The following is an 18,892-nucleotide window of genomic DNA, read 5'->3' as shown; positions in this document are numbered from 1 at the left end:
GGTTATTTAATAGAAGTGGGGGCTAGTCACTGGCCCCACCAGTCCAAACCTCCCCACCAGTTAAAATCTTCCTCTTCTAGACTTCCCAACTAATATCACCACTACCCTTCCAGTCCCCAGGTTCACAATTTCAATAACATTCTTGATTCCTTTCTCTCACTTGACCCATATGTCCAATTAATTGCCAAATATTGTCATTTCTACTTCTAACAAATGGGGAGAATACAACTAGCCTTCTAACAAATGGGGCAACAGAGATAGAGACAATTAGCTTGAGCTAATTGCAATAGGAAAAAGATCCTCTTAAGAAACCCTAGCACCCTAATGGGGAGATATAGCCTCACCCTTGATTGAGCGGGGCCAGAGTACATGATCTGTGAGGCCAAAATGCATGACCCAGGAGGGTTACATATATGCTAGACCACCATCATACTAAGAAGCAGAGGTGAAGAAGCAGAGCATGACAGGCCTGTGGGTCATCTAGTGCAAAGAGAGGAGATGACAGTATCATGTTTGAGGAAATTCCAGTAGGCCAGAGTTGATAGAAGGTAGAGTGGGTAGAGGGGAATAAGGTATACCACCTAGCTGCTGGATAGACTAGGGTTAGAGATATAGGTAATGAATGGCCAAGCTGGGATTTGGAACCAAGTTCTCACCACTCTTCTTTGTACCATGTTATCACAAGGCATGTGCTGAGGAAGGAAACATCAAACCCTTGTTAAATAATACATGACTATGCTCAGAACCCCAGGAGGCCACTAAATAGCCATTTTGCCATTACGCACACAATAAATCTTCCATCTATTTTTTCCTTCCTTGGCAGTACAACTGATTTATTTGTCCTTCTATTGTATGGTTTGGGAACAGCATAACAGGCTCTCATTCAGTGGTCAATCGTCAGTACAAAGCCCAACCAAAATCAGACTTTCTGTTTGAAATCTCACATTAACGTCTGCTAAGGAAATTTTCTCCTTTTTTGTGGCCAATTACTGCAACAAATTCAGGAGTCTCTTCACAATGAGAAGGTCCCTGGCTAAGCCCATCAGCTATGGCAGCCAGGTGGCTCAGTGGATGGAGCACTGAGCCTGGAGTCAGAAAGACCTGTGTTCAAATCTGAATTCAGACACTTACTAGTTGTGCGATCCTGGGAAAAATCACTTAGCATCTGTTTGCCTCCGTTTCCTCAATTGCAAAATGAAGACAATCATAGTATTTGCTTCCTAGGGTTGCCGTCAGGATCAGAGATGATCATAAAGTTTGTTTCCTTCCTTTCTCTGGAAAGCTGGCTCTCAAGATAATGGATTTAAGACCCGTATTCTGTGTGGATCGGTCATGAGGAACAGGTGGATACTTTGGTGATGCTGCAGAGACAATTGACAGTTTATATCCAGCTGATTTCCCTATTTCTTCCTATAGGAAAGCTGGCTGTCCTTGTATTAATGAATGAAATAACCAAATACAGAGTACGGTAAACCTTTGGCCACCAGAGGGCATTCACCATACAAACAGGCTGCACCCTCTACCTCAACACCACCCCATCCAGAGCTTACACAGCTCTGAATGCTGCGGTGCCCCAACTCAGTATTGATCTAATCCATAGCTCTCTATCTTCTCCACGAGAACAGTATGAGATACTTTCCAAAATGTTTTGCCAAAATCTAAGTAAACATATCCATGTTGTTGGTGTTGTTATTTTTCAGTCGTGTCTGACTCTGTGACTACATTTGGGGTTTTCTTGGCAAAGATACTGGGGTGGTTTGTCATTTCCTTTTTTCAGCTCATTTTACAGATGAGGAAACTGAGGCAAACAGGGTTAAGTGACTTGCCCAAGGTCACACAGTTAGTAAGTGTCTGAGGCTGGATTTGAACCCAGGTCTTCTTGACTCCAGGCACTCTATATACTACCATGTAGTTGTCCTGTATCGGGGCTAGATGGCTTGAAGTCATAAGAGGCAAATAAGTGCTCTCTTATAATCTCCATACTTGTTGGGTATTACTTAGCACAGTGCCTGGCTATGGTAGGTGCTTAATAAATGTTAATTGATTAACTGATGGGTATAAACTCCTTATTATCGATTTTCTGTGGCCCCTCCTGGCCCTGTGCCATCACGTCTGATGAGCGGGCACTTATCTTCTCTCTTGATGTGTTTCTGCAACTGCTTCTCAGTCTTCTAGGCCACCCTCCCTACTAGCTCCATGTCTCTCTGTCTCTCCTCTTTGTGTAATTCTGCCTTCCCCAAATTCTGTTTCCTATTAAGCGCTAAGCCAGGGGCCAGCTTAAACATGTAAGCATCATCAAGGTAGTGTTCACATTGGTGGTCCTCGTTGCTTTGTAACTCCGTAGCCATAGACTTTATTATTAATGTCAGCGTGAGGGATCCATTGTTTCTAGGGCGATTGCCAAAATAACTGGTCTCACAGGCCCAGAACAAAGATGTAAGTCAAAGGGACAACAAGAACCCAGGTCTAAGTGATCTCACAACTTCTCAGAGAATTCACCTTGTCCAGGGAATTTTATACTTTGTTCAGGAGAGAATAAGAGGGGAAAAGAGGCTTACTTTTCCCCTCTACTGTCTCCTCTGTGCCATTCTTGGGCATGCCCATTACAATGATGTGGAATAGCTAGAGACCCTGAGAAGGTCAATCTTATTTACTCCAGAGTGGAAGCTCTAGATGCCTCTTGTCCCTGGACCTGAACCTAGTTACTGACCAGAAAAGTTCATGTTCAGAGGAAGGGTTTGTGGTTGGTTCCTGACCCTTGCCCAATGTTTCTGGGAAGTGCCCTAAGTAGAAGGGAATGGGAAGGATACAGAGGGAAACTTAGTCGATATAAAAACAAAGATATCAAGAAAAATTTATATTTTTTTAGTTTTATTTATTTCATTCTGAACTTAAGAAATAAAACAAACATTTCCATGACATAGTAGAATAGAAAAAAAGATGATTGTAGATGAAACTGCAAATTTTTATGTACAACTTGCTACCCCTTTTAAATATATAATAAGGTTGTTGTATAACTTTCTTTTTTTTCCTTTTTTTCTTTCCTCTCCCCCAGACCTAGAGATGGCTACCAATAGACACAAATATGTGTGCGTGTATATATGTGTATATATATGTGTGTATATATATACACATACATATATAAAATGTATATATGTACATGTATATGTGTGTGTATATACATATACATAGGTGTGTAAACTCACTCTATCCATACGTCTATTTATCAGTTCTTTCTCTGGATGAGATAGCATCTTCTTTCCTTGGTAGTTAATTTGGGTATTTAGAATAGTCAAAATGATTTAGTCACTCAAAGTTGTTATTAAAACAAAATCATTGTGACTATGTGCAACGTTCTCTTGGTTCTGCTCATTTCACTCTTCATCATTTCATACAAGTCTATCCATGTTTTTCTAAGGTCATCAAGCTCATCATTTCCAATAGCACGCCACCTCATATACCACATATACCACATATATACCACAACTTGTTCAGCCATTCCCCGATTAACAGGCATCCCCTCAATTTCCAGTTCTTTGCCACCGCAGAGAGTTGCCATAAACATGTAGGTTCTTTTCTTTTTTCCCTAGTCATCTTGGGAAACAAACCTACCAGAGGTATTGCTGGGTCAAAGGGCATGTAAGAATCCAACTATGCCTTCCAAATAAAGTCCTCCTCCTCTGAACTTCCCAGTTACTGTCCTGGAAACCACTATCCTTCCATTCACCCAGGTTCACAATCTCAATAGCATTTTGTATTCCTTTCTCTCACCTGACCCACATATTCAAGTATTAGCCAAACTTTGTCATGTCTCTCTTCACAACTTCTCTCCTACAGGTCCCCCTGTTTCTACTCACACAGTCAGTTCCCTAGTTTAGGCCCTTGAAACCTTTTTTTCTGGACTATTACAATTGGTTTCTAATTGGTCTCCCTGCCTCAAGTCGCTTCCCAATCCAATTTATCTTACACATAGCTGGCAAAATGATTTTCCTAAAGCACTGTTTTGACCGTGTCAGGTTCAGTAAACTCCAAGGGTTCCCTATTATTATTCTATTAGCTATTTCGTTCTTTTTCAGTCATGTCCCACTCTTCATGACCCCATTGGGGTTCTCTTGACAAAGATCCTGCAGTGGTTTGCCATTTTCTTCTGCAGCTCATTTTACAGATGAGGAAACGGAGGCAAACACAGTTAAGTGACTTGCCCAGAGTCACGTGTCTAGTAAGTGCCTGAGACTGTCATCTCTAAAATATACAGGGAACTGAGCCAAATTTATAGGAATACAAGTCATTCCCCAATTGAGAAATGGTCAAAGGATATGAACAGGCAGTTTTCAGAGGAAGAAATTAAAGATATCTATAGGCATATGAAAAAAAATGCTTGAAATCACTACTGATTAGAGAAATGCAAATCAAAACAACTCTTAGGTACCACATCTCTCCTGTCAGATTGGCTAACATGACAAAACAGGAAAATGATAAATGCTGGAGAGGATGTGGGAAAATTGGAACATTGTTACATTGCTGGTGGAGTTGTGAATTGATCCAGCCATTCTGGAGAGCAATTTGGAACTCTGCCCAAAGGGCTATAAAAATGTTCATACCCTTTGATCCAGCAATACCACTTCTAGGGCTATATCCCAAAGAGATCACACAAGTTGGAAAAGGACCCTTATGTACAAAAATATTTATAGAGGCTCTTTTTGTAGTAGCAAAGAATTGGAAATCAAGGGGATGCCCATCAATTGGGGAATGGCTAAACAAGTTGTGGTATATGAAGGTAATGGAATACTATTGTGCTGTAAGAAATGGGGAAGACACCGACTTCATAATAACCTGGAAAAACCTACACAAGATAATGCTGAGTGAGCAGAGCAGAACCAGGAGAACATTATACACAACCACAGATATATGGATTCTGTAATGACTAACCCTGATGGACTTCGCTCTTCTCAGCAATACAAGGTGCCAAAAGACTCATGATGGAGAGAGCTATCTACATCCAGAGAAAGAACTATGGAGTCTGAATGCAGATTGAGGCACACTGTATGCTGTCCTTTTTTTTTCCCTTTGTTTTTTTTTCTCTTTTGTTTTTTGTTTTGTTTTGTTTCTTCTTTCTTATGATTCATTCCATTGGTCATACCTCTTCTTTACAACTTGACTATTGTGTAAATAAGTTCAATGCGAAGTTATATGTAGAAGATATATCGGATTCCATGTCGTCTTGGGGGGGGGGGGGGGGAACAGAAATCTGGAACTCAAAATTATGTGGAACTGAGTGTTGTAAACTAAAAATTTAAAAAATCTTAATTATCAAAAAAAATAAAATGAAATTAAATGTCAAAAGTTAAAAAAGTGTCTGAGGCTGGATTTGAAGGAAAGTAGGAGGGGATCAGGTTGTAAAGAGCTTTAATGTGGAATGGAGGAATTTATACCTAATTCTCATTAGAATGTAAGCTCCTGGAGGGCAGGCGCTGATTTTGTTTTTTTCTCTGTATCTATTAGAGCTTAGTGCCCCGCACATGATGTTAACTGACGTTCAGTGCTGGGGAGGCAGAGGCTGTGAATCAAATATATAGGTCCAGTTTTTCCTAGACAATGAATCCATTGGCCTTTTAGACGGTGTAGATGCATGGCTGGGCGTGCGGGACTTTTAGGGAACTCGGGTTTCTTTGGGCGGGGGCCGGGGAGGGAAGAGAATGGTCAGAACCTGGGGCAAAGCCACCGTTTAGGGCTAGGTCCCAAACAGGGGAGATCCTCCCTTTCCACTCCCGCTCCAAGCAGGCACTGGGAGTCCATGTGGATGCTTGGATGAGACAGGACTTCTAAGGAACGAGGGCATCCGTTAGGGGCTGAGTTCAGCCTAAGGGCACAGGGTACCTTCTCTCCTCTGCAGCCTCCCCAGACACAAATACAAACTCCTGTACGACTTTCCGAACTACATTTCCCAGAAGGCCTTGCCAGCGGGAGACGGAAATAGGGGGCTTTTTACCCCGGCGCGGAAGTGGTTGCCATGGTAATAACGGCAGGCGGGAGGGACCAGCGAGGATGGAGGGAGGAAGGCCCCCTCTCACATGATTTCCGCTTCCTCCTACCGTTCCTCGTGCTGTTTTTGGGTTCTCCGGGTCGCTTCTGAGCTCGGGGAGACGCAGAGGAGGATGGGGACGAAGCCGCGGCTGAGCTGGGAGGTTAGCGGCCCGCGTGCGTCCGATCCCGGCCTGAACCTCCTCGTGTCCTCCCTTCCCTTCCCCTTCGCCTCCCTCCATTTTTGATAGAGGGAGCTTCCCCTCTCCCATCACCTTGGTTTTTTTCCTTCTCTCCCCCTTCCCTCTCCTTATTTCCTATTCCCACACCTCTTTCCTGCTTTACTCCTCTCTCTTCTCCTCCCTCCCCTTCCTCTGTTACCTTCTCCCCTCCCCCTTCCTCTTGCCTTCCCTCCCTTTTCCTCTTCCCCTCCCCCTCTTTCTCCCCGTCATCCTCCTCCCCCTTCTCTCCCATCTCCCTTCTTTTCCGTAATTCTCTTGCTCCTCCTTCACCCTTCCCCTTTCCTCCAGCCCCGCTCTCCACCCCCTTTTTTTGATCCTCCCTTTCATACCCTCTTCCCCTTCCCTCTCATCCTCTCCCTCCACCAATCCTCCATGTCCCTTCCTCACTCTCCTGTTCTTTCCCCTCATCTCCCTCCTCCTTTTCCCCTCCTCTCCTCCCTCCTTTCTACACTCTCCCCTCTCTTCTTTCTACACTTCCTACACCCCTCTCTCCTCCCTTAGAGCTGGAAGGGACCTTCAGAGTCGCCTCCAGGCCAATCCCATCATTTTACAGCTGAGGAAATTGAGGCACAGAGAGGTTCAGTGACTTGACTAATGCCACCCAGCTAGTGGGGAATCTGAGGCAGGACTTGAATCCAGATTATCTTGTCAGTCCCCTGTCCCCCCAACTCATTTCCTCAACATCATTCCTTAAGCATGTCTTGCTCCTTCTCCCCTTGACCTAACTCATCCCCGTCATCCACACACATAGGGGTGGGCTCAGACTCTGTCTCCCCATTAACCTACAAACTTCCCTAATTAGCATTTGGATGTTCCTTTATCAGATCATAGTCTCCTATCATACCTTTTTCTGTTCTGCACCTTCATGTGCCTGTTCTCAGTTCAGGTGAACCTCCAGTTTCTCCACCTTCTCAGCACTTTGTCTCATCCCTGCTTTGATTTTACTTTGTCCCTGTCCCACCTCAACCCAGTAGTTAGCTGTGTCAACTACACTGTGATCAAGTCAGCAAGCATTTTTTAAGCACCTCCTATGTGCCAGGCACTGTGCTAAGTGCTTTGAATACAAAAAAGAAAAAAGCCAGAGAAAAAGAGCCCTTGTTTTCAGGAAGCTCACGCACAAAATGGGGGAGACAAAGTGCAAACAACAATGTACAAAAAAATATAGAGAGGACAGATTGGAGACAGTCTCAGAGGGAAGGCACTAAGGTTAAGGAGGACTGAAAAAGACTTCTTGCAGAAGGTGGGACTTTAACTGAGATGTGAAGAAGGCCAGGGAAGTCAGAAATGAGAAGGGAGAGCATAGGGAACAGCCAGGGAAAATTCGTGGTCTTGAGGTGGCATATTTGAGGAACAGAAAGAAGTTCAGTGTAGATTGATCTACAAGGATGTGACATGGAGTGATGGGTAAGAAGACTGGAAAGTTAGGAAGGAGCCAGGTTACGAAGGGCTATAAAAGCCAAACAGGAATAATCCACTGGCGTGGATTGCATGTGGCCCTGTGTACGTGTCATAGTCAGACTTGGACTTCAGGAAGATCATTTGATTGCTGAGTAGAGTATGGATTGGGGTGGGGAGAAACAGGCAGGCAGACTGATTAGCAGAAATAATCCAGGCATAAGATAATGAGTACTAGCAACAGGATGGTGACAGTATCAGAGGAAAGAAGAACATGTACATGGAAGATGTTACTAAGGTAGAAATGACAGAACTTGGCAGATGAGTAGGGGTGGGGCTGGGGATGAGAGTAATGCCCAGGTTTCAGTACTGGATGACTGAGAGGATGATGGGACCTTGGACAGCAATAAGAAAGGAGAGGGGAGCGGCGGAGATAATAAGTTCAACTTGTTTTGCTTATGTTGAGTTTAAGATGTTTACAAGATATTCAGTTTGAAATGTTCAAAGGACAGTTGGAGATGCAAGGCTGGTGATCTGGAAAGAGGTTAGGGCTGTATAAATAGATCTGAGATCCATCTGCATAGAGAAGGTACTCAAATCTATGGGAGTTAATGTAAAGTAGTACCAAATAAAGTAGTACAGAACAGGGTGGGGAGAGGAGGGAGTCATACACCTGTTTTTGTATGCTCTGTATGTTTTTGTATGACCTGCAACTTAGGAATAGTTTTTAGATTTTTTTAAACAATGTTTTATCATATTTAAAATATAAAAATAATTTTTAACTCACCTACTCTACAAAAACAGGATTTGACCCTCAACCATAGTATTCTGATCTCTGGTATAGACGGAAAAGAGAAAAGGGCCCAGGACAGAGTCTTGGGGATACCTATGGACAGCAGACATGGCCAGGATGAAAATGCAGAAAAGGAGACAGAAGAAGTAGGTAGGAAGAGAACCAGGGTAGAACAGTGTCTTGAAAACCTAGGGAGGAGAGTACCAAAGAGAAAAGAGTGATTAATAATGACAGGCTGCCAGGAGGTCAAGGATGAGGTTTGGGAAAGGGCTATTGGCTTTGGCAATTAATGATGAGTTTGGGAGCCAGATAACAGAGAGTTAAGAAGAAAGTGAGAGGAAAGGAAATGTCCCCCTTATCCTGTCAAACCTCAGTCCTTGATTACTCCTACCATCAGCCTCTTTTTCTGTTCACTAGTCACTGAACAAAAAGCTAGGTAGTCTTAACCAGAGTTCTGACGTTGCAAGTTCAGAATATCTGAACCTCAGCTGGGCCTCACTGCAGCAAGGCAGTCTTTTTATTCCTCCCTGATCCTCTGTTTCATTCCTCACAGAAGCTGTTCAGCACCTTGTTTTCCCTCTTCAAGCTTCCCCACACTCTACTCCCAAAGTTCCTGTTGAGGACCTAATTTCTTATATTACTGAGAAAAATTCCTTGATACCATCTACCACTTTCTGTTCTTTCTCTAAGACTGGCAAACCCTTAATATGTGCACTTCCTGTCTTCAGGAAATTGTATCCTCAGTCATCCTATCAACTTTTTAATGATTTCTTGATTGCTGGATCTAATGGCCTTTTCCCAGTTCTTATCCTTCTTGGCCTCTACAGCCTTGGGCACTGACCTTTGCCATCTTCCTGGATACTCTCAACTTTGTAGGTTTTTGTGACATAGCTATCTCTTGGTTCTCCTTCCTTTGTGAACATTTCTCAGTCTCTTTTGCTGGATCTTCATCCAGGTCACACCCACTAAACCATGATTCTCCCCCAAGACTCTGTCCTGGGCCCTCTTCTCTTTCTCCTCATCTCCCACAATTATTATCACTGCTAATGATTTCCAGGTCTGTATATCCAGCCTTAGTCTTTCTCTTAGACATCTACTAGGTGTCCTGTAGGCATCTCAAACTCCACATGTCCAAAAAAAGACCTCATCATTCCTCCCCAGCCTTCCTCTCTTCTCTCCCTCCCTATTACTTTTGATCCTTTTACTTCTCCCAGGTCATGGGAGGGATGGTGCTTGGTTTGGCACAAATGTATTTGGCATTTCAGGAGTCAGTGACATTCAAGGATGTGTCTGTGGACTTCACCCAGGAGGAATGGAATCACCTAGACCCATCTCAGAAGGAGTTGTACAGAGATGTGATGCAGGAGAACTATACTAACCTGGTCTGCTTAGGTAAGGACATATTTCTCCTGTAAATCAAAATCAGTCCATTGGAAACTCTTGTCTTCATCCTTTAGCAAACTATATGGGGTATCTAGAGTATTTAGCCCTTGTTGCCAGGCATACACAGACCAGAGATTACTACTGGTTTTGTGGCCTGAGAGACAGAGTATTTGTGCTACCTGCTCCCAGATGAAAAGTCCTTGCTTTTTATTGCTGTCACCTTGATTGTGTTCCCCCTGAAGTTCATAAAATCATAGATTTAGAGCTAGACAGAACCTTAGTGATCATCATACACTTAAGGCAGTTGAGACTCAAAGGGGTTAAATTACTTGCCCAAGATTACACAAATAGTCATTAATAAATCTGGGATCTGAACCCAGCTCATCCAGACTACAAATCTAATGCTCATCTTATAAGATCAAATTTCCCCGGGTCCAAGATTCTTCTTTAAAGACCCACTATAAATACCTGAAAACATGAAAAGAATCCAATTCTAGTTTGTTTTTTTTTCTGAGCCCAGATCCAGTTTGTGACCCATTCCCATGTATTTACCAGGAAAACAATATAAAGCATACTTATGGGTTTTTTTTCCGATGATCTGGACCTCCTTATTATGCCTGCTTTTCTCCAAGGAGAGAGGTGTTGGGATTGAATTTTGAGATTGTTCTTTCTCACCCATTTCCCATTTGCAATGAGCAGGACTTGCAGGTTCCAAGCCAGATGTGATTTACCATCTAGAGCAAGGGGGAGTACCATGGAGGGCAGAGAGAGAAGTCCTAAGATGGAGCTGCCCAGGTGAGTGAATAAAAATCAGGTAGAGGTGTTGTTGCAAGCAACAGCGTAGCTTAGCTTAGCTGGTTATTTAGGACTGATTCAAGTCAACTTAAACCATTTTTTACAGGCCTGTTGCTGGTTTTCACATTTTTATGGGTGTTTTCTGTTTTCATTTCTGAATATATCCCTGTCTCTCTCCCTCTCCAGTCCAGTTAGCCATCACTTTAATGAATATTTTTTTGCTGAACATTGTGCTGGGTTCTGGGGACAGACAAAAATGAAATTGTCTCTGCCCTCAAGAAGCTTACTTTTTTTAAAGTTTTATTGTTGTGTTTTGTTGTTACATCACAGGCACCAAGAGACTTGCAACCAAAAAAAAACAAAACATTAAGAAAAAATGAATTAAGATATCAGCCACATATGATTAAATATTCATGATTCCACACCCTTATTTCCCTACTTCTCCAATGAAGAGAGAGAGAGAGAGAGATCCATGTCATCACTTCAGGATTGTGTTATAATTATACAGTTTTGGTTTCACTTTGTTCTTCTTGTATACATTGATGCAGTCTTTGTGTCAATTGTTTTTTTGATTCTACTTTGTTCTGTATCAGTTAATGCAGGTCTTTTCACGTTTCTCTGCATTCCTATCTGTTGTTTCTTAAAACATGGTCATATTTCCATGATGTGCATGGACTACAATTTGCTTAGCCATTCCCCTATAAGTGGATACTTACTTTCTTTCCAGTTCTTGCTACCACAAAAAGTGCTACTATGGTTGGACTATGTCAGTATAATAAAAATGTTGATAATTACTTTCACAAATTTACAGATTTAGTGCCTACAAATTAGACTACCAAGGGCTGTGTTTATAGAACTAGACAAAATAATAATGGAGAGTCAAATGATTGAGAATCTGAAGAGAAATAATAGAAATATAGAAATAGTGGGCATGAAGAAGAAACAGCACTCTTCAATCTCAAATTAGGTTATTTTTTTCTAAGTTTTTTAATTATGTTTCTTTTTTCCATTTAGATTATTAATCTACTTGGAATTTAGACTGTTACTCTAGTGTGAGATTTAACTTTAATTCCTTTTGTATTCAAACTGCTATTCATTTTTCACAGCCATTTTTATTGAATAACCACCTGCTTGCTCGATATTTTGTAATCTTTGTTTTTTTCAAATCTGTTTTTTTGCTTTGCAGCCAAATTCTAGATTTTCTGTTTTGTGGCACTGATCTCTTTTTCCTAGTTTTCAACCAGGACTGGATGGTTTTAATAATTGCTGCTTTGTTGTTTTCCTGCTATCTCATCTGAGACCTAGAAATTCACCCTTTTTCCCATTTTCTTCCATAACACCTCTTACTGTTCTTATCTGTTTGCTCTTTCATATAAATTGTTTTCACTTTATCTAGTTCTATGAAGAATCCCATTGATACTTGAGTAGTATCAATTAATCTATTAATATTAATTAATCTATTAATCTGAATCTATTAACTTAGGGTCATATTGTAGTCTTTATTAGCTATACATGGATAGGGACATTGAGTATTTCTATAGTTATTCCCTGCTGTTCTTATTTCTGTTTTTTATAGCTGCCTTTTTAAAGTTGCTTTCTGCAGATCTAATTAGAAGAATGTGCAAGTAATTGATTTATTTTGTCATTACTGTCATTTCTTTTTCTAGAAATTCATTTTTAAATTTTAGAGAATAGAGACTATAGAGAGGATGTTGTATGCTTACCTTATATCCTACTATCTTGATGAACCATTTATTTTCTTATTTTTTGTTGAATCTCTTGGGGTTTATTGTATAATTATTTATAATCAATATATAATTATATCATCTGCAAATACAATATTTTAAACCTTTTCTTTACCTAAGCTTTTCTCTTCAATCTTCTTAATGTTATAGTAAGTGTTTCTAAAACCATGTAGAATAGTAGTGATGAACTTCCAACAGCTCTGCCTTTATCCTTCTTCAAGTCAATAAATATTTTATCAGGTTCCTCCTATGGGCAAGACACTGAGATTTTGAATATAGAAATACAACAAGCCCTGCCTTCTAGGAGTCTGGAAAATAGAATGTATATTCTTAGTAGAAAGGCTCTAAAGCTCTAATTGTTTTCTGTTACTGATCATTCTAACTTTTGTTTTGAAATCAATCCACTCCTATACTTTTTACTGTTTATAATATGAATTGGAGCTGTATTTTATCAGAAATCTATTCTGTAACTACTGGTAGGATTTTTGGACTTAGATATTTTCTTAGATATATCTTCCTTGATATAAATACTTCATCAACATATGTGTTTCATGATGTATTGCTTTATTTTATTTGCTATCATTTTACTATTTTTTAACTCACTGAACAATAAATGGTCAAACATTTATTGAGCTCCTGTAATGTGCCAGAAACTGCTTGGCACTGGCCACAAGGGTCTTACAGTCTAGCCAGAGGAGACAACTTGTGCATATGGAAGAATATACAGAATGGCTATCAGGTGATTTTTAGGGGAAGGGATTTGCATCTAAGGTGGTACTTGAGCTGAGCCTTGAAGAAAACTAGGATTTTGAAAAACAGACAGGTACAAACTGACTCCCAGACATGAGGGAGAGACGGCATGCCTGAAAGTGGGGAACAGGGAAAAGGCTAGCTTAGCTGGACCCCATTGTGTGAAGGGCAGTAATGTAAAGTCAGGCAAAGTAGTTTGTGGGGGGGAGGGATTTTGAATGTCAAACAAATGGAGTTTATATTTGATCCTGGAGGTGATAAGGAGTCACTGAAGTTTACTGAGTAAGTGAGTGATGTGGTCAGACCTGCCCTCTAGGAAGATCGCTTCAGTGGTTGAGTGGAGGTTGGACTGAAGTGGGGAGAAACTTGAAGTAGGGAGAACAATTAGGAGGCTGTTGCAATAGTCTAGGCAAGAGGTGATAAGGGTCTGATCTAGGATGGTGAGTGTGAGTAGAGAGAAAGGCACAGGTTTGAGAAATGTTGTAGATAAAAAAATGGCCTATGTACTAGAATGTGAGGTGAATGAGAGTGAAACAGAGAGGTTGTAAACACAGGTGATTAGAGTGATGGAGTTGGTGTCCACAAAAAATAGGGACACTTAGGGATGGGTTTATGAGGAGAGTTACCAATTTCGGTTTTGGACATGGTGAGTTTGAAATGTTAACAAGACAGTAGAGTTAAAAATCTCAGTCCAGAATCATTTTTCAAGCACTGCTATGTACCAGATACTGTACTAAGTGCTGGGGATACAGAGAAAGGCAAAAAACTGTTCGTGCCCAGAAAGAACACATTCTAATAAGGAAGAAAAAAGTGAAAATAGGTACATATAAGATACATGCAGCATAGATGGAAGATTATCTTAGAGAGAATGCACCTCCTGGGAGACCAGGAAAGGCTTCCTGTAGAATGTGGGATTTGTGCTGAGTCTTGAAGAAAGTTAGAGAAAGAGATGAAGAGAGAGCATTCCAGGAATGGGAGACAGCTGATTCAAAGGCAATGAGACAGGAGATGGAGTGTCATTTTTGAGAAATGGCAAGTTGGCCAATGTGGCTGAATTGTAGAGTGAATGGAGGGGAGGAGAGTATAGGAAGATTGTAGGGAGGGCCCAGGTCATACAGTGCTTTGCCAAACAGATGACTTTATATTTAATCCCAGAGGTAACAAGATACAACTAGAACTCATTGGGTAGTGGAGAGCTGACATAGTCAAAACTCTGCTTTAGACAACCACAATGTGATAGTTTTTATAAATTATAAATTATTCTTCAAACGTAAATATTTATTATTTCTTCTAGTGTTTAAAGTTTTTCAGTCATTTTTTCTTGATGAAGACAGGACTAAGTATATAGTAGTGGGGCGGTGGGGAGGGGGAGAGGAGGAGTATTTAATATTTTTTTCTTTTAGTTTTGGACACCAAACCTGAAGCCAAGGGATTATTCCCAAACCTGGTCATTTCCATCGAACAGTCAGCCCAAGACAAGCTCACAAGGCATGGTCTCTGTGCCTCCAAGGTAAGTAGAGCCCTAGGAATTTGATACCAGGTGAGAGGGGTATCAGAGTAATGAAGAGAAAAATTTGGGCCAAATAAAAGTAAACCAAAGGAAAATGCCAAATAAAGTGAAAGGCCATGAGTATAATAAATGTCAGAAGCTACAGTCAGGAAGCAGTCTATTTTCCTCAGTAGCAAGTTTCTATACAAGACAAGCCCCATAAATGTGATATACGTAGAAATTGTGTCAGGTTATATTCTGATCCAAGTAAATGTAATAGAATATGCTCAGAGGATATTTTCCAAGACTAATGAATGTGGTAAATATTTCAGAGATAATTTAAATCTCATTGAAAATCAGAGAATATACATTTGAGAGAAATCATATGAATATAGGAAAACTTTCAACCATTGTTCATTAATTATTATCATCAGACAACTCGTACTGGAAAGAAATCCCATAAATGTAATGAATGTGGGAAGGCCTTCTGTAACAAGTCAGCACTTGCTCGACATCACCTTAGTCATACTGGAGAAAAACCTTATGAATGCACTGAGTGTGGGAAGGCCTTCTCCCGAAAGGCAGGACTTGCTCAACATCATCGTCTTCATACTGGAGAGAAACCTTATCATTGTCTTGAGTGTGGGAAGGCGTTCTCTTGGAATGGAGAACTTACTCAACATCAGCGTATTCATACTGGAGAGAAGCCTTATGAATGTAAGGAATGTGGGAAGTCCTTCAGACAGAGCACACAGCTTACTCAGCATCATCGTGTCCATACTGGAGAGAAACCTTATCAATGTAATGAATGTGGGAAGGCCTTCCGTCTGAGCACACAACTTACTAGGCATCATACGGTTCATACTGGAGAGAAACCTTATGAATGCAGTGAATGTGGAAAAACCTTCCGCCAGGGCACACAGCTGACTCAACATCTTCGTATTCATACTGGAGAAAAACCTTATCAATGTAATGAATGTGGGAAGGCCTTCCACCTAAGCACATTGCTTATTCAACATCAGAAAATTCATACTGGAGAGAAACCTTATAAGTGTAGTGACTGTGGAAAGGCCTTCCTCCAAAGCATGCAGCTTACTAGACACCAGAAAAGTCATACTAGAGAGAGATCTTATAAATGTAGAGAATGTGGGAAGGCCTTCTCCCAGAAGGCAGAACTTTCTCTACATAAACGTATTATTCATACAGGAAAGAAATCTTATGAATGTAGTGAATGTGGGAAGGCCTTTCATTTGAGCACACTGCTAATTCAACATCTCTATGTTCATAGTGGTGAGAAACCTTATGAATGTAATAAATGTAAGAAAGCCTTCCACCGAAGGACACTACTTATTCAACATCAACGTATTCATACAGGAGAGAAACTTTTTGAATGTATTGACTGTGGAAAGGCATTCACTTGGAGTGGAGAACTTACTCAGCATCAGCGTATTCATACTGGAGAGAAACCTTACAAATGTAATGAATGTGGGAAGACCTTTCGGCAGAGCACTCAACTTACTCAACATCAGCGTATTCATACTGGAGAAAAACCTTATGAATGTAATGAATGTGGGAAGGCTTTCTACCTGAGCACACAGCTTACTCGACATCATACGGTTCATACTGGAGAAAAGCCTTATGAATGTAATGAATGTGGAAAGGCCTTCCGCCAGTGCACACAACTTAGTCAACATCAACGTATTCATACTGGAGAGAAACCTTATGAATGTAATATATGTGGGAAGGCCTTCCGCCTGAGCACAATGCTTACTCAGCATCAGAGAATTCATACTGGAGAGAAACCTTATGAATGCATTACATGTGGAAAAGCCTTCCGACAGAGCACACAACTTGCTAGACATCAGAAAATTCATACTGGAGAGAGATCATATGAATGTGGTGAATGTGAGAAGGCTTTCTCTCAGAAAGCAGAACTTGCCATACATAAACGTATTCATACTGGAGAGAAACCTTATGAATGTAATGACTGTGGGAAGGCCTTCCGCTTGAGCACACTACTGACTCGACATCAGCGTATTCACACTGGAGAGAAACCTTATGAATGCAATGAGTGTGGGAAAGCTTTCCGCCTGAGTACACAGCTTATTAGACATAAGAGAATTCATACTGGAGAGAAACCCTATGAATGTAATGAATGTGGAAAGGCCTTCCGCCTGAGGGTACTGCTTATTCAACATCAGAATATTCATACTGGCAAGAAACCTTATGAGTGTAATGAATGTGGGAAGGCCTTCCGACAAAGGACACTGCTTACTCGACATCAGCGAATTCATACTGGGGAGAAACCTTATCAGTGTAATGAATGTGGGAAGACCTTCAGCCAGAGTGCACATCTTACCCAACATCAGACAATTCATACTGGGGAGAAACCTTATGAATGTAATGAATGTGGGAAGACCTTCCGCCTGAGTGCATTGCTTATTCAACATCAGCATGTCCATACTGGAGAGAAACCTTATAAATGCAGTGAATGTGGAAAGGCATTTCCCAAGAGCATGCAACTTAGTAGACATCAGTGCCCAGGTGGAAATTTATGAATGTAATGACTCTAAGAAGCCCTTCACCAGTAGATCATCTCCTCCTACCACATGATTCATACTGAAAATAAACTTTATGAATGTAACAAGTGGGAAAGATTTACCTGTGAGCATACATCTTCAACATACTGAAGGTAAACCATATGAATGCAGCAATAGCTTCTGTTAGAACACATACCTCTGTAGGCTCTCTAACCTCTTCAAGGAGTAGGCTTCTGAAATGAATGAGACAAATATGTCACTACTATATAGGGATCTGACTCTGACCCCACCCTTCAAATGGATAGGGAGATCACTGTTTTATTGGAAAAGAGATGCTACTCATATTGGGTTATATCAGTGTGATCTTGAATATCCTAAGAGAATTCTTGAGTGTCAGCAAGAAGGTAGACACTATGGATCTGATATGTATGTATGTATGTGTGTATGTATGTATGTATGTATCTGCCAAATAATAGTGAAGTGGCAGCATTGATTGGGATCAGTATTGAAGGCACCAAACCAGAGTCAATACCTGAATAACTGATGAAGCATGCCTCCTATGTAGAAATTTTCAGAAGATGGAGGCCAGAGGTGGCAGAGAGCCTCAAGGAAGTATGGGAACTTACACCTCAGAAGCAGATGTAATGAATTAAAATTTTAGTGACTCTTTAATGCCCGAGTAATAGAAGGATCCTCTGAGGAAGAAGTTCAGCATGAGCTGAATGCTGTCATTGCAGAAGTGAGATGGGAGAGAATATAACTAAAGAGCAAGGAACCCTGATACCCTCAATGTATCCTGACTTTTTCAAGAGTGGTCTTGAAAAGTTGCCTTTTATGAGATAGAATACATGAGGGACAAGTTGGAAGAATTGTTAAGTCGATAATGTCATGGAATCCTACAAAAAGTAGTACTCCAAAAGATCGAAGATCTGAGTATGCATGGATTATTGGACTTTGAAGGGAAAAAAAGCAAAGAGAACTAAGATGGATCAGTATGCAATACCACAAGTTCAAGATGTTCTGAATGTGGCAGTTAATATCAGAAATTTGTGAAGGACTGTGCCATCATCACTAAATTTCTCAATGATCTTGTTAGGTATATGGTTAAGATGAATAGAAAATAGAAGGACAAAAAGGCACAATGGGGCAACATTTGGATATTGTTGGGATGAGAAATATGAGCAGACTTTTAAAAATTTAGTCATGCCTCATGCAACATCACGTATGTACTCATGTTGGCTTTTGCAAACCCAAGGAAGTCCTTTGGGACACATAATGATGCCAACCTAGAAGTCTTGTGAATCATTTTATTCCAGAAGAGCAGTAGTAACCAGAGCCAATTGTATGTGCCAATTGAGGACTTACTATGAGATGACTTTGTTAAGTATTCAAGACTGTGTTTGCAGCCCCATTGCACGGAAAATAATCCATTGCCTTTTGTTTTTATAAATGCTATGTAGTATATGCCTACCAGGGATTAGTAGATACATGAAGATAGATTGGACTAAAGGTCGTTAGCTCCACCCTACTTAACCAATTTCAGTAAATGGAATTTTTTGAATGGATTTTATGGACTTAATCCAGCCACCAGGATCATAGTGGGAGTTGAAAGCAATATACTGACACCATCACCTTACATATCTGAGTTCAGAGTGTCTGTTGAGGAGACAAAAAGGAGTGTAAAGAGACTTAATTTTAAGCCTTAGATTTCTGTGGGATGGCTTAGGTATATGTGAGTT

General features: G+C 40.8%; 1 protein-coding gene across 1 annotated transcript; it reads left to right on the top strand.

The window, feature by feature from the left end:
* The first annotated feature begins 6,108 nt into the window (after positions 1–6,108).
* Positions 6,109–17,226, top strand: LOC118831568 (zinc finger protein 420-like). The gene is made up of 4 exons (XM_036738954.1): positions 6,109–6,185; positions 9,717–9,843; positions 10,534–10,607; positions 15,111–17,226. The coding sequence occupies exons 1-4, from the start codon at positions 6,156–6,158 to the stop codon at positions 17,169–17,171; spliced, it is 2,292 nt and encodes a 763-aa protein (XP_036594849.1). The 5' UTR covers positions 6,109–6,155; the 3' UTR covers positions 17,172–17,226.
* Positions 17,227–18,892: the final 1,666 nt, after the last annotated feature.

Source organism: Trichosurus vulpecula, chromosome 9, assembly GCF_011100635.1.
Source record: "Trichosurus vulpecula isolate mTriVul1 chromosome 9, mTriVul1.pri, whole genome shotgun sequence".
In the NCBI taxonomy this organism is placed as follows: domain Eukaryota; kingdom Metazoa; phylum Chordata; class Mammalia; order Diprotodontia; family Phalangeridae; genus Trichosurus; species Trichosurus vulpecula.
The sequence above is the reverse complement of the archived record's forward strand: the minus strand, read 5'-3'. Positions and strand labels throughout refer to the sequence as shown.